This window comes from Seriola aureovittata, chromosome 16 (genome assembly GCF_021018895.1).
Source record: "Seriola aureovittata isolate HTS-2021-v1 ecotype China chromosome 16, ASM2101889v1, whole genome shotgun sequence".
NCBI classification, from domain to species: domain Eukaryota; kingdom Metazoa; phylum Chordata; class Actinopteri; order Carangiformes; family Carangidae; genus Seriola; species Seriola aureovittata.
In genome coordinates this window covers 3,127,182-3,152,435 of record NC_079379.1, presented here as the reverse complement: position 1 = coordinate 3,152,435, position 25,254 = coordinate 3,127,182, and the positions used below count along the sequence as shown (strand labels likewise).

The 25,254-nt window shown below is 43.7% G+C and overlaps 1 protein-coding gene across 1 annotated transcript in view; it reads right to left on the bottom strand.

Annotated features, from left to right (window-relative positions):
* Nucleotides 1-25,254, bottom strand: part of cica (capicua transcriptional repressor a) — a 35,804-nt gene extending 10,550 nt beyond the window's left edge. Inside the window, 14 exon segments of the mRNA XM_056398720.1 lie at nt 1,252-1,394; nt 1,890-2,784; nt 3,890-3,972; nt 4,353-4,485; nt 5,356-5,528; nt 5,814-5,940; nt 6,307-6,489; nt 6,588-6,687; nt 10,799-10,952; nt 12,116-12,247; nt 18,932-19,199; nt 20,005-23,060; nt 23,063-23,704; nt 24,075-25,254. Of these exon segments, the coding sequence (XP_056254695.1) occupies nt 1,252-1,394; nt 1,890-2,784; nt 3,890-3,972; nt 4,353-4,485; nt 5,356-5,528; nt 5,814-5,940; nt 6,307-6,489; nt 6,588-6,687; nt 10,799-10,952; nt 12,116-12,247; nt 18,932-19,199; nt 20,005-23,060; nt 23,063-23,501 (5,886 nt within the window). The 5' untranslated portion in view covers nt 23,502-23,704; nt 24,075-25,254.

Sequence of the window (25,254 nt, the reverse complement as noted above, 5' to 3'; positions counted from 1 at the left end):
ACATATTTCCTGCTCTTCTACACCACCTAACCTAAAATAACCACCTGCACTAGTTTAGATTAGTTGGACTGAGGTTCTATGAACACCAAGGATGTGAGTATTATAAGAATTTCATATTTGAAGTTATATTTATAAAAACATTATGTAGGCTAAAACGGCTGTCTTCATGGTCAAACAAAGACAAACGGTTTCTATAAATGAAACATGGATAATTAAACCTGGTTAGACATGTTAAATCTTCAAACAAATGCATCAAAGTACAAACAATCTGGATGAATGAAACGGCCTCACAACAACTAGCTAATCCCACCAGTTTATTTTACACACAGGTTCTAGTGTGAGCTGTTCTCATAACCTCACTAGCTGGTGTAGTTGTTATGTTATACAGGAATGTATAATCATAACTTCAACCTACATTGTCTCAAATCAAGAGCTTTTTTCATGCACAACTCAGAAGGCGACTTTTGCCCCTCAAGAGGGTCATTTCAGTCAAGGACTAGACCTGACTGGGAAACCACACCTGAGAGCTAAATGAAAGGAGTGATCATTACATGACGTGATATATTTCATATTTAAAAACAAAGTCTGAAACTAAAACTGAAACTAAGACAAAGTAAAGTACAGTTTAAAGACGCTCCATCTGTTTGTTCATTCAGACTCCAATAGATCCAAAAATGGGTGATTTTTTTATTATTATTTAACCTGCTTCAATATGAACACATGAACGTGGGGACTGTATGATGATAAGTTCATTGTTAAAATAAGAAGCCCACTTAATTGAATAATGGGGATGCACTTGCTCCACTGCTCAGACACCTATGGCAGTTGTAACAAATAATTATCATCATTAATTTATTTATTTTGGACACTTTTAACTCTTTATTACAGTCCAAAACCCAAAAGTATAAAATCTACAGTCAGATCCTGATGTTTGAGAAGGTTGACATTTATTTTTTAAATAAATGACTTAATCACTCAATTTTCAATAAATTTTCTGTCCCATTAATTAGATTATTTTTTTCAGCTCTACACAGTTTCCGTCAGTGTTTTAAGGTAGTTTTCTAAACTCAAAGAGTGAGACCACTACTTTATTGTTTCCTACTTTGTTCATTTCTACAAGAGCATGTGACATCTTCATCTAGTGTTAAAGCTGCTAATGATGTCGTGTACACTTCTTTCTTATCACCTGTCAGCGACTGTTATCCTTGACACCGTCTACACTTGTTCTAGTTTTCTTGTTAACATCCGTACCTTGTTTCCTGTTGCAGGTCCGTTCTGCACAGGAAGAGGCGGAGCCACCAGGGAAATGGAAGGATGAGGAGGAGTAGACCCTGTTCTCACTGTTGCCATGGGAACCAACATCTTGCTCTGCAAGACCGGCGACTGGGTTTGGACTAATGAGTGAGAAGGAGAGAGAGAGAGAGAATTAAATCACTCAGCGTGAGGAACAGATGAATCGAGCCATAAGAGGAGAGGTGAAGACAGCAAAGGAGCGACGGGTGGGTGGAGACACACTGAGACGCAGAGGACATTTCAGCTGCTGATAGTGAAGTGAAATTCCTCACGGATGACAAGGTGGAACAATGTTCTGTTGCTTCTGACTCTTGTGAATACAGAGCAATTGAGGGATGGGTGGGTGGCAGGCGCTCATATTCATGTCACTAGCGTTTCTGCTGTCAATCATTTATTTCTCGTTTATGTAAGCCAATCAAATCTATTTTCAGTGCTTCCTGTGAAGATGATTAACAAGAAACAAGTGAAGGGAACTACGGCAAAAAGAAAAATGAAACAGAATTTTTTCAGTTTTCAGTGAACCAGTGAAAACACTAAGAATCTACGAAAATCTGACTTGTTCTGCTTTGTCAGCCAATCATTGTTCTCTGTCTCACCTCTGGTCCCGGGGCTGACTCTGATTCCCGCCCCCGAGTGTACGCCATTGGCCAGGGCGGCATTGGCGGGCAGGGAGAGGATTTGCTGGTGGGTGAGTTGAGGGGAGGAGGGGTTCTCGGTGGGCAGGATGTACTGGACCTGCGTTAGCGGCTTGGAGCCGGAGGGAGGTGTGAGAGAGGAGATGGCGGCAGTGGGGTGGAGCTGGGGCTGGAGGACGGGGAGGGGGGCCTGTGTGTGCGGCTGTGGGGGTTGCGGGGTGAGGAGCTGCACTGGTTGGGCAGCAGGATAGGACCCTCCCAGAACTAGGCTAGTGACCAGGCTGCTGCCCCCCACCGGGGTTACACTCACTGGACCAGGAGAGGAGGATGAGGACAGGTACCCACCCCCTGCGGTGATTGGCAGCTGCTGAGATCCGCCTCCTCCAATCAGGAGCGTGGCTTTCTTGTCCTGGGGGTGTGAGCTGAGGGTGACGGCTCCTTCCACTGGCTTGCTGGCGATGGGGATGGGTGTGCTGGCGATGGGTCGTACCACGTTGGTCACCATAGTGGGAGCCATGCGGACGCCGCCGAGGACCTGGGTCAGACCCTGCTGGGCCAGAGTGAGGGGAACCTGGGAGCTGGATGTTGAGCCTGTGATGGACAGAGAGGAGACACCCTGCCCACCTCCACCACCTCCTTCTCCTCCACCTGCTGCTGTCTCTTCTCTCTTGGGTCCTCCCTCACTGCCCTCCTCTCCTCCGTCTGTGCCTCTCTTTCTCTTTCTTTCAGACCCATCTTCAGCACCTCCGCCTCCTCCTTCTCCTGCTCCATTCCCTTTATATGAGGTGGAGTCAGACGGAGGGATGGAGGGAGAGGAGGAGGGGAGAGAGGAGCGGGCCACTGGCTGGAAGCCATGCTGGAGGGAAGAGAGAGATGAAGAGGGGGAGAGATCAAAGCCAGGAAAGTTACTATGTAAAGTTCTTCTCTTTCTCAACTTAAAGTAACTTTAATTCTTGATGATCTGATGCCTCACATACTGAGAGCTGCAGGAGTGCGTCCTAAAACCTGGAAATTACTTAGCATTTTAACACTTCCAGTTCCCTTGTCCCCAATTCAATGGATTTTCTGAGTTTTCGGTTAGACTGAAATAATTTCTGTGGTTAACACAAGCTCAAAATATTTTCATTTTTATTCTACAACTTAAAATACGTCAGTTAATACCCAACCTGTGGTTTCTTGAAGCTTTTATGCGAGTGAAAGGCAGATTAGTAAAAAGTGTCTAAATGAGACTGCAGAGTTTGTCGGGGATGTTAAACGTCATCACGTGGAACATGAAAGGAAAGGAAAGGCTTTTGTAGAAGAAGAAACTACAAGTTGGAGGTTTAGTGGTGCTGTCGCTGAAGTCGTGACTGTGGTGTAGTAGATTTGTAGCCTAACATAAGCCGTTGCATTCAGGCTTCAAAAAGTTTATTTGTGAAGAAGATTATCCTGCTGAACAAAATGTATCAGTATCATAAACTTGTGTTTGTCACAGAGTTTATTTCTTGAATTTCCTCTACGTGGAATCAATAAAGGTACATCTTATCTTATCTTATCTTATCTGCAATAATCCAAAAGCCAATGGAAAAATCTCATTGGCTATTTGTCAAAGAAACCAGGGTGATGCTATCATCTGGGTTGGACTACAAAAATATGTAATCCCTGCAGCTGTCTATGGAACCACACTGATGAGACAAAAATTGACTAAACTAAAAACTAAGCAATAAGTCTTAGCTATTACTATTATTTATTAATATCTTTATTATCTGTCTGATGAAGAATATTCAGTTTTATTATCATTATCTACAGCATGGAAAAGAACAGATACTGAATTGCATCCTTTCCATTAACATTTCCTTTATTCATAAGCAGCACAGTTTAGGGGGAAGGGAGTGGTTGCCCATGAAAATCCATCTTAAATTTTGTATTTAGACCATATCAACAAATTATTAATTAATTTATTTGATAATCAATGCGCCTACCTGTCCATCCGGTTCGTCCTCATCACTGTCCGTCACTCTCTCTTTACACTTGAGGTCGATGGAACCCTCTGGACATGAATCTTCTGACGGGACAAAGATATCAGAAGAATATTCTTACACATTTTAAGCAAAGTGGAGTAAATACACTTCTAACTGCCTCCTATAAGGGATTTAATTTGCACAGTGATGATTTCTGAACAAAAATTAGCCATCACATAACCAATTATGTTCTATTGTTGCATGTGCTACTCGCAATTAGTAGTCTGGGGCTGGGGCTCTCCAGATGACACAGCAACTTTTTTTCTTTTTTTTTTTAGCTTTCAGGCGTTTCGCTGACACCATCATTCTTACTAAGTTGAGTGTGGTTTTCAAAGACACACTGACCGTTTGCGGAACTGAAACTATCACTCTGCGGTTATGAAACACGGTCTCTCTAAACCTTTCTGCTGATTATCCAACTCACCCATGACATCATCGTCCCCCTCTTCCTCACAGATGACCATACGCTCTTCATCACTGGTCATGTCCTCGCTGGCCCCGCCCTGGTACAGGGACTGAGGCGGGGGCCGGCTACGAAACAAACTCGCCCCCTCCTCCTAAAGAGAGAGATAGCATAGGAAATCTTTAGTCTCATTACAATTATAGAGATTCTGAAAAATACATTCATGTAGCTGATGCAGAGAAAATATTTTCTTCAAAGTACTGATTATTAACTCAGAACTAAAAAGAAAAACCTGGAGTACTTAAGAAAAACACATCAGACAGAGGTAATATAGCCATTATCAAAGCATGCATACATATACGTTTTTGCCGCCAGCATGAAATGCCTTCAAACAAAAGAGCTCACATACAGGCAGACTCCTTTGTGATTAGGAGCGAAGCAGCAAACACCACAGTTTCATACCTTCAAAGGCACTAAAAAAGTAGCGAGTGAAACCTTTGAAGTTGGAGGCTGAGCTCCCCCAGAGGTTTCAGTGGGTTTTCAACAGCAACAACTCGAGCCCTCACACAAAGATCCAAGCGAGTCCATTTGAACTGTTTTTGAACAGCTTGCTTTCAGTTGTAGAGCTCAAACCAATAATGCTCTGTAGTGTGAAGGACTCACGTCTGCTACAGAATACACACTCGCATCAACACACATGTTGGTATGTAGGCGTTCGTATACACATGAGCATTGGCCCTGTTTTTTTTTTAAGTATTACTTCAGTCTGTTTCTTTTATCGTCTGTATTTTTGTTTGTTTTACTTTTTTCTTTGTTTCACTTTGCTGTAAGAAACCTGTTAAAATACTGAAATCTTTAACTGTGAGGTCACAGTGATCCTGATCTATTAAATTGATTCATATGGCTGTTTTTCTTAAGTAAGTAACCAGTTTGTGGAGCTAGTGATCTGGAACAGTTTGCTTCACAGTCTTTAATCTCCTGAGTCTGTTTGCTGCCTTTGAGCTACAGATTAACAACCTCATACCTTCTCCAGGTCTCTCTCTCTCTCCCTCTGCTCCAGAGTGTGCACGGCACTCTGGGAAAAGGCTCTGGGGCGGGGTTGCTGCCCTATAAACAGCCCCCCTCGACGCTCCGATCCCCCTGGCCAGCCCGAACCTCCTCCCTTCTCTTCCACCGTCTGGGACTCTGACAGAGGATCTGCAGAGGAGAGGGGATGAAAATAACACAATCTATCGTGTTGGAGTGGATCAGTAAAACTTAGACTCATAAAGTCCTCACCAACACTTGTTAATAATGTGTGTAAATGCATCAGCAAAATGGCTGCCACATGTAATAAAATTAGAGTAATATCTTTATGATTATGCTAAAATTATTTCGGGTCATCGCAGGACCCGAAATAATTTACTGATCTAGTTTATTCTCCTAAAAGGCATTTTGTACATTGGCTTGGAAATGCTAATCGATGCTAATCAACACACACACCTATGCTCTCTGACATGCTCCTCTCTCGCGCCTCCTTTGGCGTCCCGCGGCCCTCTGACAGCGACTTTCTGCGGTCCTTGTTGCACCACTTCCAGTCCGGATGGGCTCTGAAGTGGGCCTCCTTCACCTGGAGGAGGAGGAGGAGGAGGAGACAAAATCCTTTTCTAGTTTCTGTTTCTGTTTGAGTTTCTGTAGCTCCACGCTGCCTTTCACTGCTCATTAAAACTACACAGTTTTTATTTTAATCTCCTATCTCCAGACACCCTGCAACTGCTGTTACTTAGTCTGTTAAATGCATAAGATCCTGTGCAACAAAAGGTCTGCAAATGAAAGGAGCTTTTATACTCTGGCTGAAGAATATTCACTCTACATTTCTTCACATGATATTGGAGCCTTCACAGATATTTCCATGACCCAGTTTAACCCTGACAATCCAATAACAAATTGTAGAAATTAAAGAAAATAAGAACCAGTTAAAGAATTGTGTCTCAACCTGGAAGGCCAGATCGTGGTACTGCTGCTTCTCATTGGGCCCCAGGGCGTACCACCACTCCCCCAGGATCTTGCTGACTGTCCGGTTGTCCTGGTTGGGATGTCGCTGGTGCACCAGGGCCCGGTGGCGTTTACTGAAGATCATGAATGCGTTCATTGGACGGCGGATGTGGTCCTTCTCCCTCTGGTTGGGGTTTGGAAGACATTCATGGTAAGCTGTTAATAACAACCTTCCTCTGTACCTCTGACCTTATTGACCACTTGTCTGCATGGTGGACTAACCTTCCTGTCTCCGTCCTTGGGCAGGGCGCTGAGGGACTGTGTGCGTCTCTTCATGGGGCCAGTGGAGGGCGCTGGATCGTTGGCCACACCTGGGGAGAACCTGGATTCACACAGAGAGGAAAAGTGAAACAGTGAATCCATGAGAGATGGGAAAAGAGTGGACATTCCTTTCTCTGATAAACTTTCAGGAAAGCAACAAAGCTCAGACTTAGACAGGAATTCAAGACACAGTAGTCCTCATTTATTAAGATCCTGAGTGTGGGGTCTACTCTTGATTTGACCTAACTATGTTTTTCTGATGTTTTTAAAGTAGTTCACACCTGTATGTGACCTGTATGACATGTTTTACTGTATGAACCCCAAAAAAAAATCTGCAATTTTAGTTGACCTGCAGACAGCGCTGAGATCACATATCAATCAAACAGAACTATGCTTTTCCTTACTTCCTTTTCACTTCCTTTTATTTACAGAGTACATTAAAAAAATAGAATTATCACCTTACAGACATACGCCTCCACCAACCAGTCAAGTTGCAGGAAATATGGTGACAATGTCTCCCTCTGTTCCTGAGTTATATGTTGAATAGAATAATGGCCAGAAATGTGTTTATTTTGTGTTTATGATGTCACAGTGAAGTTGACCTTTGACCTTTTGTACATAAAATATCATCCATTCATCGTTTTATTCTATCAGACATGTGTGTGAAATTTTGTAATAATTAACGTGTAAATTCTTGAGTTTTGTGAGGTCACAGCGACCTTGACCTTTGGGTGACTGTTTGTGTCAGATGTAATGAAATCATCTCTGGGTGATCTTGATATATTTGGGATTCACAAGAACATGAGGTCACCATGACATTGGCCTTTAACCTCCAAAATCTAATCAGGTCATCCTTCCTTCAAAGTGTTACTGAGATATCACTTTCATGAGAATGGGATGGACAACCCATTGAAAGATCCTGTCACCAGCTGGGTTACATTTGGAATACTATTGTGTTACAGCAGTCCGAGAAACAGAGTAAAATAGACAGTTTGTGTGCACATTTTTATACTTATTATTTCATAACACCACAGTTTAGGATGATACCTGCCTGACTCCATTCAAGTGTCACACATTGTCCTGCACCTCTTTAGGTCAGATGTGCCGTATTACTAAGATGTCGGGATGCTGCCCCGCCCACTCCCACTCATTGGCTTATTTCCTCCCTTTTTTTGTCTTTCTGTTGATCTCTGTCAGTAATACAGTCTGTAAAAGTTTAACAATTTCTAAACATCCCTTCTTTTACGTATTCATTTTTTCCTTGCTTTCTTTGCAAGGCTTGAAGATGGGGCTGTTGGGTGAGGGATGGTGGGAACAAGATTGCATGTTATGCTTTGTAAAACTGACTTATATATTGTGCACCCTACAAATAATAATATCTTCTATTGTTATATTATTTCATTTTTTTTAATAAAATGACAAAAATTAAAATAACAAAATGTGTTTATATTTGTGTAAATGTATTTAATATGAACATATTGGCTGTGCACCAGACAGTTTTGTTTGGTTCATTTTTTAAAATTCAAAATAATTATAAAACTGCAGTTTATATCAGTGAGGATACTTGCAGAGAGGTAAAAAGAGAAGATGAATAATAAAACATAAATCAAGAGAGATACTGAGAAAAGAGAGAGGGTCAACAGGACAAGCCAGTACCTGCCAGGCATAATGATCAGCCAATCAGCACTAACGAACGGCGCCTCTGACCAGACTGTTTTGTGCAGGCACACCATGGGCTTTTCAAAGACAGTGATGGAGCAATCAATGGTTTATAAACCTGAGTTAAAGTTTTCTTGCTTACCACAACAAGAAAAGTGCCATGGTTTTCAGCACCATCCTGTCAGTCATTCAGTCCAGTTGTTTGTACATTCATGTTTTAAATCTGCCTTCAGTTCAGACCCTGACATTCCTTCCCGTCGATTCACTCGACCTGCTCCTCCTGCCCACTCACCTGCTCACCTGTTCTCCCTAGTATATACACCAGTCCATTTCCACTTCCTGTCTGGCAGATTGTCTTTGTGCCATATGTCTTGGCTTTCCATCGCTCTGTTCTCCGCTTTGTTTCAATCCTGATCGTCTTTTGGACCTTGTCTGTGTTTTTTGGATTTTGCCTCAGCCCTTTCCCACTTTGTTTGCTTGCTTGGATTTTTGTATCCTTGTTTTATTTTTCTCTCTAAGTAAAGACTCTTTACTTATATATCTTCCTCCTGAGTCATGCTCTCGGGTCCCTTTTCTGAAAACCGTGACAAAAAGTCTTTTGAAACTGTGAGCCGGCAGACACAGAGTCTGAACCTCTCTGCTGTTGGAGACTGACCTCAGTGTCAAGCTGTGACTACATGAATATCGCGTTTTTTTTTTTTTTTTGCTTTACTGTCTAGTTCTGCTAAAGATTTTTTTATTATATACAGCAAACACATGACAAAGAAAAGATTTAATTAAAAAAAGGGCAAAGGAGTAACACACACATGCACGTACACATACACATACACATACACACACACACACACACACACACACACACACACACACACACACACACACACACACACACACACACACACACACACACACACAGCGTCCATGAAGATGGAAATTAAGACAAGAGAAAAGAGACTATAGCGTCACAATCACCAGACGAGCAGAAGTTGTCAGGGAGACTGGAGCTACGTGAGGGTTTGGTTGGGGTAAGATCAGATGTGCTATTTGTGCACATGTTTATAGGCGTATGTGTGAACGTGGTCGTTTCAGTTTGTCAGGTTGTGTGTGTCAAAGAAGTGACACAGACTGAGAACGGACAGATGAGAGTGGGCAGATAAAAAACTCAAATTTAAAAATGTTTATATTATACTTCTTTTTTTTTTACATTTATATGTGTCTGTTTGCAGGCGTACACTGGGGGTGCACAGACGGGGGGGGGGGGGGGGGGGGGCAGAGATAATAAATAAGGCTGAAATCTTGTTAAATTCGTGGACTTTGTTTCTAACACCATTAGTCTGTCCATTGAGATGCAGGCAGATAACAGGTGTTACCACTGCAACATTAAGAGACTGCTGAAGCATTTCTCTTGGCGATGGCGGCCTTTGTGAGCACAGTGACCCTGAAACATTCAAAACCACACTACAAGCCAGACAGCCACGCAGCCCGTCTGAGTCACTCTGAAAGAGCAATAACCCAGCCAGACGCAGAGACACAGCCTGAGACTGAGAGTGGAATGAGCAAGCACAGACTGTACAACTCTTGCCAGACTCACACACACACACACACACACACACACACACACACACACACACACACACACACACACACACACACACACACACACACACACACACACACACAGATGCAGCTAGTAGAAAAGTTGTTTGTTTTTGTTTGTTTCTTGTGAATTTCTATTGTCAGCGGTGGATGGGAACCTGCTCTAAGTGTTTGTGTCCTTGACAGTTTTAAAGCTGGTGATTTTAATTACAGCAACAAACTGTGTCTAATATCTGCAGTTACTATCTGCTTTCTACTGACTCACACAGAGAGTTGCAGAAAGGAAACAAACACAAATGTATGAGGAGTTTGAGTAAAAGTGGCACCAAAACAAGTTACTGTTACAAGTGGATACTTTTCAAAGCACAGAAGGTTATCTGACAATACGTTTGTTTTATTGCTTCTTCATATTCATCTTAGAGATTATTTTCCAAAAAGGATGCATATCATTTTGGAGGAAAACAAGTCTTTAGAATAAAATACCACAAGCAGTAAATGAGGAGAAAGCAAAGAACAAATCAGGAATAACCGAGTGACATCTCACTCCAATAAGTCACTGAGTTTATATGTGAATAATAGAAATATATAAATTACCACCTTTTGTGTCAATAAAACCTAAACTACATCCTGTGCCACATCATCTGAATTTGAATTCAATCTTTTGTTTGAGCTTCTTCTTCTCTTTATTCCATTTGCCATCTGTAACCACAGCTGGACTTTGACAACCATCACAGAAAACTATTGCTGAGCAACTCACTGTTCTGCTCTGCTATATTAATTAAAATCTTTGATGAGCCAGAAATTAAATTGTCAGAAAACATCTCACAATTCAAAACATAAAGCTCTGCGGCCTTGACAAGGACCAGGAGAACGGGAAAGAAATGCAGCTCAAAAATAAAAAACACATTTGTACTTACGGGTCATCTGTATCGCTCTCTGTCTCGCTGTCAGCCCCGCCCCTATCTGTAGGAGGATTGTCATTGGTCGGGGGAGGGCATGATGGCGAGCCCCTTTCTAGGTCTGGAGGGCCGGTGCGACCGTCACTCACCAGGGCCACGCCGCAGCGAGGCTCTGAAAAAAAAAAAAAATGTGCCACTTAGTGAAAAGCTTTATGAAATGAAGTAACAGCACCATGTGTGTAAACGCAGGGCTGCCCTGCATGCAGCTTTCTGATGAGTAGGTCTGGCCAACTCACTGTGGGAGGTGTGACGAGCTCTGATTACATCTACTATATGTTATAACATGTTGCAGAAGTGAAACAAAAGCACTTCACATATACAGGAAATGTTCCCTCAGCGGTTTAGTCACTACATCTGCACATTACAGAAGTATTTTGCCATTAAATCTAGTAACTACAGGACTGAGTTGACACTGTTTTGTTTTTTTATACTGCAGTTGCCGTTTAGTGAGTTTGCTTCCTTTCACTGGGTTTATCCTCATCCTTATAACTTACAGGTTTTTTTTTTAAGCATTTATGCCGATGGGAAAATACTTAAAGGACTTTATACACACTGTGGTGTTTGATACAGCAATGAATGGGATCCTATCTGGCATCTATTTTGATAATCTCCATCTCCATCTATCCTTTCAGTCATTTTAAAAGCAAAGATGTCAACAATTCACTGTTTCTTTTGACTGTTGGCTGGGCAACACAAGCAATTTGAAAATATGATCTTAAACAATTAACCTTACAACAGTCTACACCTTGCAAAAATAAAGGAAAAATTACTTAAAGACCTAAAATAAGGCGTTGTGAAGGTCTACGGGAAAGAAACTGCAGTCCTCAGATTAGCTTTTAGATTACTGACTGTTCCCACCAGTCAAAATTAGTCCATGAATAAAATTTAGCATTTGAGTCAATAAACAGTGTTATCAACAATGTTACTGGAACTATATTGGTGTAAACACCAACTGTGCTGAATTGCAATTCAGTCGCAACTGTTTTGGGAAACACTGACTTGGCTGCTGGTTTGTCCAACCAACATTTGTACTTGAGTGTTTTGGCAGAGAAACACAGCTCTATGATTATTTTATCTATTCCGATTCACTTGAAAGGGAAAGTGGTCTCAGACTTTTGGACCCCACTATGTGTGTGTGTGTATATGTATATGTATACGTGTATGTATACGTATACATTCAGTTATATAAGCTGTAAAATCAGACTTCTGTGACTGTATTCTCGGTAAAAAGTCATGATGTCATGTCCAGAGAAAAGGAATGGGGTCATTTGCTACCTTTGCTCTGATTGACAAGCTGTTGGCCATCAGCAGGCTGGGCAGCCACTCCTGATTGGCTGGGCTCCAGGAAAGGGACGAGCGAATGCCAAGGGAACACTGGCACCGACCGAGGCTCCACGTTGGTCCAAACTGTGGGAACAAGCAGGGAGAGAGAAGAGAGGAGGGGAGGGGGAGAGAAAAAGTGAAATGTCATCATGTTTATCCATTTCAGCATCATGGATTGTAGACAGAAGGTAGCGCTCTGCCCTCTGGCACCATGTGAAATCCTATGTGATCGTCAGCCAGCGATGAGCTCAAGAGCTACTAAAAACTACACTTTCATAGAAACTGCCAGAGACCCAAGACCATGAATGGAGTTGTGTATTCAGTCGCCTACTCTGCCCCCCCTTTCCACCACCACCACACACACACAGAGACCATCCCCCAGGATAATGAGAGTTGAGGGGTCATGTGGTGTGTGATGTGATGAAGGAACCTGTTATTTTATCCACATAGATTCCAGACTCCAGACTTACTCGCCGTCTAGACTGCTGCCACACTGCTGCCTAGCTTCACACTCTGAACCCAACTGTCTCTGCAGTGAGAACATTTTAAGCCAAGAAAGAAAGACTACACAGTTCATATTCAATCTGTGCACAAATCTCTATCACTGCAGCTTAGGTATGAGTGTTATGGTTAAAAGAAATTATTTTTCCTGATACAGACGTATATCACAATATCATATATAAAAGAGTTTAAGTGATTTTATCAGACAAAACTGTTGGTCAGCTGACCCACCACTGAAATATACACACAACACTGACACAACACCGAAACAGCTATCAGGTGGATTACCATGAAACTTTGTACAGACATTTATATCGCAGAGCATGAATCCCAGTGACTTTGGTGATCACTGGTTCATGGTCACCTCAGGATTACTGTAAAATAACTGGTGATCCCTTAACTTTTCATTCAGCATCATTATCAATCAATCTATCAATCAATCAATCAATCAATCAATCAATCAATCAATCAATCAAACTTTAATTATATAGCACTTTTTTTATACAGGTTAGTGCATTTCAAAAAGCTTCACAGACTGATGAGCTAAAAAGAAAAGGACAAATCAAGTGAGAAAGCTGACGACGAGATACAATAATAGATTTAAAAAGTTATAATAACATTAAAAAAATAACCCTAACATAAAATAGAATAGGATGCAGTAATAAAATAATAGGTAAAATAGAATAAAATACAGATAAATACAATTTAGATCATAATTATAATAAAATAGGTTAATAAAATAAAGTGACTAATGACTAAAAAAAAATATATATATATATATAAATATTTGATCCTCTTGTTAATATCATTGGGGGTTCAGGAAGTAACCAGCTAACCTTGTGAGCACTTTTTTACAAGCAGAAATCAAAATACCAAACATATATTTATCCAATCACCTTGCCTTGAAATCATTAAAAAAAATAGCCTAAAAAATAGCTTGGAAAATTGCAGATCAGTGTCAAATATGCTTTTTTTTGTACTTTGTGATTCTGTTAAGCTCTAATTAAAAATTCCACAGAATCATTAAAATATAATGATTCTATATTACATACATTTTACATTACGTAAAATGTTCATATCATCACAATACAATTACACTGAAAGCTCTATTACTGCTAACATTAATATGACAACCACAAATACTCATACTATTACAACTTCAACAAACACCAAAAGTGGTCAAACAACTTTAACCACAGCTGTTACTACCGATTCAATTGCTCCTGAATTTTTTTTAAATATTTTTTCTACTTTGGGAATCAGTGAAGGACTTCATGGTTTTATGTTACTTCAGCAGTGATTATTCGTTTCTGAGAGTGGACTAAACTAAAAACAGTTTCACCCTCCTCTCAGGCCTGGTGGAAATAAATTGGCTGTGAACTCTATGCTGCAGCACTGCAATGTCCAGTTTCCGTTTCCATGAATAATTTTATAATAAAGTATTAAAATGGTCTATATATAGCGAACCATTCACTTACTGTGGCTAATTTGAAACAGAGATCCAGATCCTGCTGAGTTAGACAACGAGGAAAATGTAAAAACATCCAGGACACTCTGCTGATGCTGTTGGTTGGTTACACCTACAACAAGTTCTCTTTTAAATGCTGATTCTGGTGTCACATGACTATGATCACTGCACTGTAACCTTTGCACTCCTCACTACTCACTGGCGGTTTATGCTGCTGTCTGCATGAGGAACTTCAGCAGAGGAAGTGAGGATTTTTCACGTTTTACACACTACAGGTCTTTAAGTGGGAAAGACCAGAAATAGTACTGGCATTTATTACTGTAAAACATATGTGTATATCTTCTTGCTGTCCTTCTTATTTTCAGGTAGGTCAGGGGTCAAATTCAGCTACACAGCAGCACCTCGTAAGGTTGTAGGGATTCAATGGTTTGCTCAAAAACACATCAGCAGTAAAGCTAAATAGATCCTGGATTTTTAAAGCTGTTTTTTTTTTTTTTTTAAAGTTAACAATATATAAGATGAAAGTAATTCCCTTTTTTTAAATATAAATACATAACATAAACAAATAACCCTGAGATTTTTTTTTTTTTTTTTGAAAGAATTGTGACTGAGATACAAACTGAGAATTGGAACAATCGACTTGTCAGTGCTCTCTGGTGAACAAATGATGCACCCAGAATTTCTTATTTATTTTGATGCAATTTCTTGTTCCTTATTGGCCAAATGTTGTAAATGTTGCAAAAGAAATGGCGATGATATGACTTAAAGTCACTCTGGTTAATCTTTAAATTGAGAAAACATGGTGGAATAATTAATAATAAAGCTTAACCGTATAAATATATATGTTTTCTCTTTTCTGATCTTTCTATTCAACAGTTTTTCATCTAATGAATAATGATTAATGTCTAATGGAAGGGAACCATGTAACTTAACTGTCCATTTAAATTGCTGAACCTTCCAAAATAAAAGGAGAAAAAGGAAAACTGGTTTGTCATTGAGTGGAACGGTTAATATCAACCAGTTTATAGGTGTAGGTTTAATCAGCAGTGTGAATACCAGCCAACTTCAGGGACTGAGCCCAGGTTGTTTAAAGTAATGTCTCCATTCTCATTAAACCTGAATGTTATCAGGAGGGTACATCAAACTCTGATGTAAACATTTTAATTAGTCTGTGTGGCCACATGTAATCAGAAGCAGGTTATCAGGAGATTTAAGACAAATTTAATACTTTTTTCAGACCTTCAGTCAATCTTGATTTGTATTTGAGACCAAATTAGTAATCTAAATAATGAAACTGGCAGCTGACAGAAACAGACTGTTTCCATCTGAATGTAGCTTATGACAGTTGTGGTACTAATCTGAATGAACAGTGCAACAGGAAATGTTTATATTGTCAATACTGTATTAACCCTGTCATGCAGCGTCAGAATGTGACCCACTGAAAGCGCGAAATCAACACTCTGCACTTCTTCCACCCACTGATGTGGTCAAATTTGATCTGCTTAACTTTCCAACTCAGTCTCAACTAAATATCACTGTGTATGTAGGGGTTAAAACTAAGGAATTCAATTAAACCTGTAGTAGGTGATATTTTAGCAGCACCTCCAAAAGGATAAAGCTGCTGATCTTGTCTATTTTTCTTGTTGTCAACAAATCCCATGAACTTACTCCACTTAATCCTACTAACAAGTGTGTGTTTTGTGTAACCGAAACCGATGCATCTTTTTCCACACAAAAACACTCTTGCACTGAGTGACATTTTTCTTATCTGCGATGAACATGTTAATCCAACCTTATCACTCCTGTAGTTACCCACAGAAGTACCAAATGTGTATTAATGCACTGCTGAAAATAGTCAACATATGCACTTTTTACTCCTGTTTGAGTAATGTTTGCTAAACACTACAGTGCCCAGCTGGGCCTGGATATTACTGAGCCTGAGATTTTAAGAATGAAACTTTTCACTGGTGACAAAGTTTTGAAAAATGTACTTATGGGCTTGTGCACCAAAGACTGGGGGAAGTTGAAAAGAGAGATGCACTAACACACTGTTGGTTTTGGGCTTTTTATGGGATTTGCGGACTGTGAGAAAAATACAGAATAGCACCACCTCACCCTTTAAAGTGTTAAATAATAGGACTTTGAGATTCTTCAGACTTTTAAAAGGACCTGCTGACACCCAAAAGAGGCGAGGCATGAATATCCCAGCAACAGTGGTGAGTTGTGAAAAAATATCCAAAACAGAAACACTGCTCGGATATCCATCTGTCTCTATTGGTTTCCTTGAAGTGCTGACAGCGATGACATGACTAGCAAGTGCCAGCAGTGAAAAAGAAATACATCTGATGGAGTGAACAGCTGTCTTCGTGCTTTAAGGTGGGAAAATTATGCACCTGTCCTCTGACTACACATCACTACCACTGAGGAATTTTCCAAATAATTCCTCCTGCGGGTGCAAAAGCAATAATATAGTTCCTCAGCTGTGTAACAGTATGGAACCTCAGCACTTCTTCTTCACTGAAGGCTGCAGATGTACTCGAAGAGAACAGTAATGAAACTTGTGATGCTAATGCAGCTGCACTTGAGCTGGGCTATATTTAGGAGAGATCTCAGCCGTGGGGCCTCCACTGCCTTCTGCCTGTGTTTGTTTCTGGGCCCGCTGTGGCTCTAGGTGTTTTTAAAAATGTATGGCGGAGGAAACGTTACGCTACAGAGGCAGGTGGCTGTTAGCGGCAGTGCGAGGGATGTGAGAGGGAGAGGGAGAAATAAAAAAAGTGCACTTCGGTAATCAGCTCAGGCCTCAACGCTTTACTGCACTAATTCTACCGGTGGAAACAGTGTATCCATGACAACATGCCGGCAATACGATTACTCCTTTTTCTGTTGAGAGTGATGAAACACATTCACATCACGCTGGACTTGCCCTTGATGCCCTGTCTGAGGTTGTTGATTGTCTGGAACACTGAGATGAGTGTGTGTGAGTGTGTGTGAGTGAGTGTGAGTGAGTGAGTGAGTGTGTGTGAGTGTGTGTGAGTGTGTGCGTGTGTGTGTGCGCGTGTACGTGTGTGCGTGTGTGTGTGTGTGTGTGTGTGGGGAGGAGGGGGTGTGAATCTCCTCGTTGCTCTCTGCACTCTCTGCTCTCAGTCTTACATGCCTAGACATGTTAATATTCTCAGTCTCCTTTCAAAGTTTCAGTAAAACACCCCCTTATCTCTGTCTCACACGCACACACATACATATATATAAAGAGGGTGACACCCCATGCATACGCACACACACTCAGCAACTACACACAATGAGTCACACATTACACACAATGAGCAGCAGATCTGGGTGGCTGCCTGAGCGACTCATATATTAAAGCTTTTCAGATCTTTCTAAAAAAAAAAATGGTTTCACTGAAGTCATCTTCATCATTTGAACTAAGTCCAGAAATTATCATTTAATCAGACGAGTTATGAAATATTAAATATTAAAATTAAGAAAGAAAAGATCCTCATGGTGTAAATATCTCACTTGTATTCAATGATAAAAACAAATCTTCTGCAGCTGCAACTATGCCAGTTTCCTGATGGCATATTAAGTGAAAGATGCACTGTATAGTTATTATCAAATATACTTTTTACATGACTACGTGTCAATATGAACTGTATATTGCTAATATTTCTCTGCACTAAGACAAATCCCTGTAAATTTATTACACTTTCAGTTTTCAGATTTAGAAAGTGATGCATCATAATGATACAAAATGAGACGTCAAGCCTTTTAAATGGAAACCATCTTCATATTCATATATTCAAAGTAACATTTCTCGAGTTTTGCCATACTGTAATATCGCAAGGTTGGCATGGAAACAAGCATACAGTATATGATGAATTTAAACACCTCTATTTCTCAGCGGCCAATTTTCTTACATCCAACAGTGTGCACACAAAGCTGACAAAATATTTTCACAACAGATTTTTTTTGCCTGAATAGATGCTTTAAAAGCAGATACACTGTGCTGATGATGGAAACATCACAGCTTTTCATCCTCTCTCAAACAACAGTGTGCTGCTTCTGTCTCTTCTCTATTTCAGAGAGTTAGCTGATGGTATGATTCAAGACGGCAATGATAACCAGGAAGCGATAAATATATTAAACAGTACAAAATCGACATGAAATGGACCAAAGCTTGGCTCACAATGCTCCTGAATGTTCATAAAAAAGTGCCAAAAAAGTAATCCACTGTATACTTTGTTTACCTGTAGCTTTTAATTGTCTTTTGCCAGTCGGTATAACATGCATGAATGCTATTACTTTCCCCCTGTGTCCACTGTGGCTGATTTTATGGGAGCCTTGGTAATTGTTTACTGTGGGCTACTGGCAAAAAATGCAGTATGCAGCCCAAAGCAGCAGAACATTGTACTTTATCTATCATGGCGTATTATAATTTAAAAATAAAAATAAATCTGATAAATATTAATTTATAACTCAATAAAAAGGGGTAAAAATGCCCTAAAATTGCAGATCAAGGGAGAAAAATGTCCTTTGGTTACTTTTCTCACACTGCAAGCAAACAATAGTACAATGTACATGAGTCATAACCATAGTACTCTGATGACACTCCTGGAACCTGAGAGAAATAATGAAAGCAAGACGCACTAGACCTGATACAGAGATACAGCCTGTACATCCCTTCCTGTTTTACAGTATGGCAGATGTACGGCTCGGCACTCACTTTGTATCTGACAGGAACAATGGTCAAGGCCACGAGGCCTTGATGATCTCCCAACCCATCTCCCCCCGTCCTTCCTTACCAGTCCCCGGGCGTCCCATGATGATTTGCTTGCGTGGGGCAGGGTGAGGTGACTCAGCTGGCAGTATGAGTGGCAGCAGGGCGGTCGGCGTCGGGTGACAGGCTACCGGCTGTGGCAGTGCGCCTCCAGAGGCGTCCTGGTGTCCCTCAGGTTTCCTCTCCCTCTCCCTGCCTCCAGAGCCAGAGGAGGACAGGACTGAGGTGGACATCGACCCGGGGGTGGAGGGGCTGGACAGGGATGTGTGGCTCATCGTGGTTGGGGTCAAGGACTGGGAGGAGATGTCAAAAATGTATGTTTTATATTTGCAGAGAAACTTACTTACAGCAATAATAACTAGATGTATATTTTCTATAACTAAAATGTTCTTTTAATCACACACAACATAGTTAATCATTCTACTTCAATGTCACCCTATTAACTTCAATGCAGAAGTGGTTTCAGGGCTCTCACTCCAGGTCTCCACTGGACTCCACTGCTAGTATTTCGTACTCAAAATCAAAATCGAGGTTTTCTCTGAAGTATTTTTGAACTCACTTTCATGGTGGAGTCAGTTTCTAAGTCTGTGACAAAAATATAGAATTTATACATTGACCAAAAACATTCTGAATCAGTAAGATGAACCTTTGATCAACAGCAAATGACCCCCCTTCCCATGAAAATGCATCATTCATAGACAAATGTCTTGATCTTGATCAGAAACAGAGTTGGTGAGTTAAAATGTGCCAAACAACTTCTATGTCACAATAATAAACAGGAAATCTATTTTCTTAATTTCTCAAATGCAGAGAGCAGAACTGATAACGTCGGTGCTTATCGATACTAGCTGCGGGGGCCCGTTTAATACTGGGTTTCGGGACCCATCCCTATACATGCCTCATATTCATGACATGAATATGTAATATCTTGTAATGCATGTTTTAAATTTTTTAGGGCCTAAGGTTCATGGAGGCCACTGGCTTGGAACAAAATGTGCTAAGGTTGGGTGATATGACGATATATACCATGAGCTAATAGATACTATATTCTGTACTGTACCATATATCATATAAAATAAGAAATTGTGTCTTTCTTACCGAGCTGGAGGTGACCAGGACAAGTGTTGATGTGGGGTTGCGCAGAAGAACTGCACCATTGGTGGTGGCCCCATTGATAGGGACGGGGGCCTGAAGGCCGGGGGGAGCAGTGTGTTGGGGCTGGCTGTGCTCCCTGGACCTGCTTCTCTCTCTCCTTCCTAATGGGCCATCAGAGAACTTGGCCAAGGGGACATCCGGGTTGCGTACGATGACCGGGGAATCACGGAGGGGCACGATGCGCCGTGGTGAGGGTTCCTGGGGTAGAGGGGAGGGAGGGGTGGGAGAGACCAGCATTGGTGGAGGCGTGGAAGCGGCTGATGATGGTGGCCTGCTGGTGGCGCTACGGGGCCGGGGAAAAGAGAGTGAGGAGGGAGTTGTCGGCTGACTCTGGGGGGAGAGGACTCTGAAGGCGGCAGGGCTGTGGCCCAGGGATGGCTCTCCCACCAACCCCCCACCTACACCCACAAGCTGTTGCTGCTCAGGTTTGGTCTGGTAGTCCTGAACTGTCGGCAGTGGAGGGGGTGGGTGAGTGTCGAGCTTCCTCTTGCTGGGGCTCATGGGAACAGTAAAAGTGAGGTTGGTCTGAAAAGTGGGCACAATCCCCGACAGGTGGCGTTCTCGCTCAGCACCTGGTGTGCCCATCTTAGTGCCGCTGAGCTGGCGATGGCGGCGTGGTGTAAGTGAGGCAGGAGCAGTGATGGGGCTGAAGTTGGCAGGGCGAAAGCCAAAGAGTGGAGAGGGTGAAGGCGACGGGGTGGGGGAGAAGGGCGACTGGTTGGAGATGGGGGAGAATGATGGCGTGCCTGAGCGGGAGCCCCCCAGGGAGACCAACATTGTTGCTGCCTCACACTCATCAAAGTCGAAACGAGAGAGGTCCTGGGGGAGCAGAGAGGGAAGGACAAGGCGGGGACGGGAGTCTCCTCCGCGGCTGCTGGCCTCACTGCTTTCCCGTGACGTCTCATCCCAGTCGAACTCTGAGCTGGCTCTCCCACCTCCCAGTCGGAGGTCAGAGGGCGTTAGGGTCCCTGTACTGCTGGCTCCGCCCCGCTCCCGGCCGCCTCCACTGGCCTCCATCTCCTTGGTCCTCATTGAGAGGTGTCTGGAGCAGTATCCCCGGCGCTGGGACTCTTTGGAGCAGCCCTCCCGAGAGCACAGTCTCCTCCACTGCTTCCCGTTGAACTTCTTCCGGATGCCTGTTGGCGTACACACCACATCTCCCTTCTTGTACTTCTGCTGGGCAGCTGTCAGCGGGGTGCGGGAACGTGAGGAAGAGGAGGAGGTCGAACCTGATCCGGATCCACCGCCACCTGCTCCTCCGCTGGAAGAACCTCCTCCTGAGGCCTTCTCTACTCTGGAGGAGGACGCAGTGGATGATGAGATGGGAGGGAGAGGAGGGAGCTGGGGGGTGGTGAGGACAGCACCAGCTGCTGCAGCTGCTGCGGTTGCTGGGTCAAGGCCTAACAGGACAGGTGAAGGAGGGGGATGGGGGTTCAAAGCCAAGTGGGCGGAGGGGATCCCGATGCCCCGCACCACAGACAGGTGGGGACTGAGGTAGCCAGGCGGGGGCTTAGAGACGATGTGGCGGTGTTGGGGAACTGCCATTGGTTTGGCCCCAGGTATGATCGCCCCCATTGGGACCATGTTAAAGTGGGACACCTCCATGTCTTCTTCAGGGGTAAGTGGCATGTACGGGTGGTGTTGCTGCTGCTGCTGATGTTTTACACTGTTCTCCCTTTCTCGCTCTCGTTCCCTCTCTCTTTCCTGTTTCCTCTGGAGGTCTCTCTCCCTCTCCAAGTCTTTCTCAATTTCCCACTCTCGGCCTGGAGCCAGGCTGAGGACTGACGCCGGAGTTACTGGGGAGGTAATACTGTGGCCCAATGTGGACGAAACAGGGACCATGCCTGGGTAGGGCATCCCTCTCCCCACTGAGCCCACTCCTGGAGCCATCCCCCGGCTCAGACGACACACCTCCTGCTCAACGTCCATCTCCTCCCTGTCCTCCCGCTCCCTCTCCTTTTCTCTGACCCCGTCTTCCCCTTCTCGTCCTCCTCCAGTCGGCAAATCCAGATCCCAAGGTGGCACCAGAAGCCGGAGTGTTTGTCGGGAGACCCACACCGCCTGAGTAGCACCAGCTGCCCCTCTGCCGTCTTCTTCCTCGTCCACAGAGTGAGCCCTCTCCTCAGACAGCAGGACACGGTAGCGGTTGGCCACTGCAGGGTGAGTGTCTACCTGAGTCACCACACCCTCTCGGTACCACTGCCACTGGCCCTCGCTGCACTCCTCATTGCCAAACGGTACACAGACACGGGTGCCAATAGGTATTGGATGGACACCAGGCGGCGGGGCATCTAGAATAATGTCCACCACCCCTGGGGGGCTGTCATGGCGATACGGATAACGACACAGCGTCTTCTCCCCATTCAGTTGCACCTCCAGGCTTCCATATTCGCCGCTGACCTTACGGACCACCCCAGCCCGGAACACCAGGTCTGAAATCCCTCCTTCATCCCTCCTTTCGCCTCCTCCTTCCTCGTCAATTCTCCTCCTGAGCTGGCGGGCGAGGACACGCTGATTCTTCAGCCCTTTGGCGAGGGCGTCTGACAGTGCGTCAGGGAGACTGGATGGTGCGTGTGCAGACATCTGTGTGAGGGCACGCGTGTCGCCAACTACCTCCAGATCAGCTGAGTGCTCGCTGGCGGTGTCGGTCGAGGAGCAGCGGGGGAGGGGGCTGGGCGACACTCGCTCTGCGTCTCTCACCCCTTCCCCTCCTCCAGGCCTTTCCCTCTCCACTCCCAGCGACAGGGTGGGGGGTCCTGGGGAGCTGTCCTGAGTCCCCTCCCTGCCAGTAGTCCTGACCTGGAAGTCGTCCATCAGGCTCCGACTCTGACCACCGCCATCAGGGTGTGAGATGCTGATGTCACTTCCTGAACCTGTTGACCCGTGGTTGAGGACCCCACTGCTCAGAGGAAGAGGAGGGGGCGTGCTGGAGGCAGGGTTGCTATGGTTACCAGCAGTGTTAGACAAGCAGTGTTCAGAGGTGTACTTCTTCTTGGGGACCGGGCCTTGAAGGTGGCGGTTTTTCGGCTGGAGGCGGGGTTCGGGCTGTTGTTGGCGCTCGGTGTACTGCTGTTACTACAGCTGCTGCCTCCGCTGTCACTGTGGCTCCCGCTGCTCACAGCTGACCTCCCTGATCTGTCATCCGAGGATGTCAACAACTTCTCAGAATCCATCACAAGCGACACCGTCGTCTCTGATAGCCCCTCCCTGTCTGAAGTGTCCCGCGCTCTGATTGGGTCGGCCTGGGAGGACTCTGAGTGTGAATTAGAGGAAAAAGAAGAGGAGGAAGTTTGGTTTTGTGGTGATCTGCTTCTGTCTCTGTTCTCATCTGAGTCTCTCTTCTCTCCTCCCTCTGGGGCGTCCCCCACTCCACGACGCTTTCCCCCTTTGGCCCGAGTGGAAGGAGGAGAGCGCCGGCCCTGCTTTTTAATCGGCTTCATCTTTTCATCTAGCTTGCCTTTTCTCCAAACAAGTCTTTTTATTTATTTATCCCAGAGATTCTCCTTGGCGTTCCCCTCTTGCTCTGCCTAGTTTTTTCTTCTTTCCCCTCCTTTTCCTCTTGCACTATTTTCCTCCTGTCTCTCTCATCCTGTCTTGTCTTCGTTGCGCGACTTCGGCACTTGCCCACCTTATTCCAGAGACTCTGAAAGAAAAGGAACAGGGAGTGTGGGTTACTCATGTGGCAAACATATTCAGACATGCACAAAGCCTATTCACCACACAGGATAGCTACTAGCTGCATGGCTTTGAAAGGAAAAGTGACTGACTGAATCAAAATCAAACATCTGTGAAAAGATTCGAGTGGCATCAAAGTAATTCAAAATAAAAGCACAGCAAAGTGGGACCTTGTGATTACAGGCGTCATACAAAACAACCGTAATAAACAGTTAAACGTTAATTTTAAGAAATGTATTCCCTGCTAAATGATGCACCATCGTACTAGAGTAGTAATGAACATGACTCATCTACAAATTCATTACACATTAATTCATTACATAACAGGTTCTACTCACATTACACAAGGCCTGCAGACATACCAGGTACATAATGAAAACAGGAGGCCATATTGTACGGTAAACACAATGTAAGCTTACAACACTGTATGGAAATAGTGAGGAGCACTTTGCAATTTGCCCAGACAAGCCTTTCTGCATGCACTCCTCTCACACACACACACTACTTCTTGGCCGGGGCAGTAGAGGCGGGGGAATTCCTTCTTCACTCGCATACTGAAACCCTCCCTTTTTCTCTCTCGCTCTCTCTCTTGCTCCCTCTCTCTCTTGGTGGCGACCTTTATCTATGTATTTCAAAGCAGAGTCAATCCGCCCCTACAAACTCCATTTCCTGTGGAAGACCATTACCTAACTTCCCGTTACTTTATTCCTCCCTCTCTCTCTTTGCTAGTATCACACGTTCATTCTTATCCCCTGCCTGCGTTCTCTCTCTCTCTCTCAAATATCGATTTTTACCTCTCATCTTTCTTTTTCTCTCCTCTCCTTCCACTTAGTCTCTATCCTCATTTTGTGCTGCAGTCATCCAGAAAAGCAAGAGTTGTTCCCAATAATTGTTATTCCACACCAGAGTCATTCAGTATCACTCTTCCTAGCCACGCCAGAGTCATTCAGAATATCTCCTATTCCACACCGGACTCATTCACACTTCTGCCTCAGTTTAGAAAAGTAAAACAGATTGATTTTGCTGACTTGTTGAACGGGGGGTGGGGGACTGTTGTCATTTAACTGGTTTGTTTGCTGTGCGGCTGATTCGCGTGGGACTCGCCTCAGGTCCTAACTGCTGTGTGCTCTGCCTCATTTCTTCCAATACAAGAGTCTCCACAGAGATACGATGTTAATAACAAGTGTATAAGAGGGAGAATCACCACCACCACCAATATGCCCCATCTTCTTTTTTGAAATTTCTCACTGCAGCTGTGATATCCACTGCCAAAGTGTTCCTGGACTGATGACTATCAACCACCACTAGGCTCGTCTACTTGTCAGAGACTGTTTCACTGACTGTTAACGCACATGTCTGTCCCTGTTTCTACATTCGTCCTCCCACCAGTCTTTTTCTCTCTGTCTGCCTGTCTCTTCTCCCTTTTGCTGCCTCCCCGCTCGTCTGTGAAAGCTTACATTCATTCAAGTCCTTTTAATATCTGCCACATCATATCGGCTGGAGAGAAATCCATTTTCA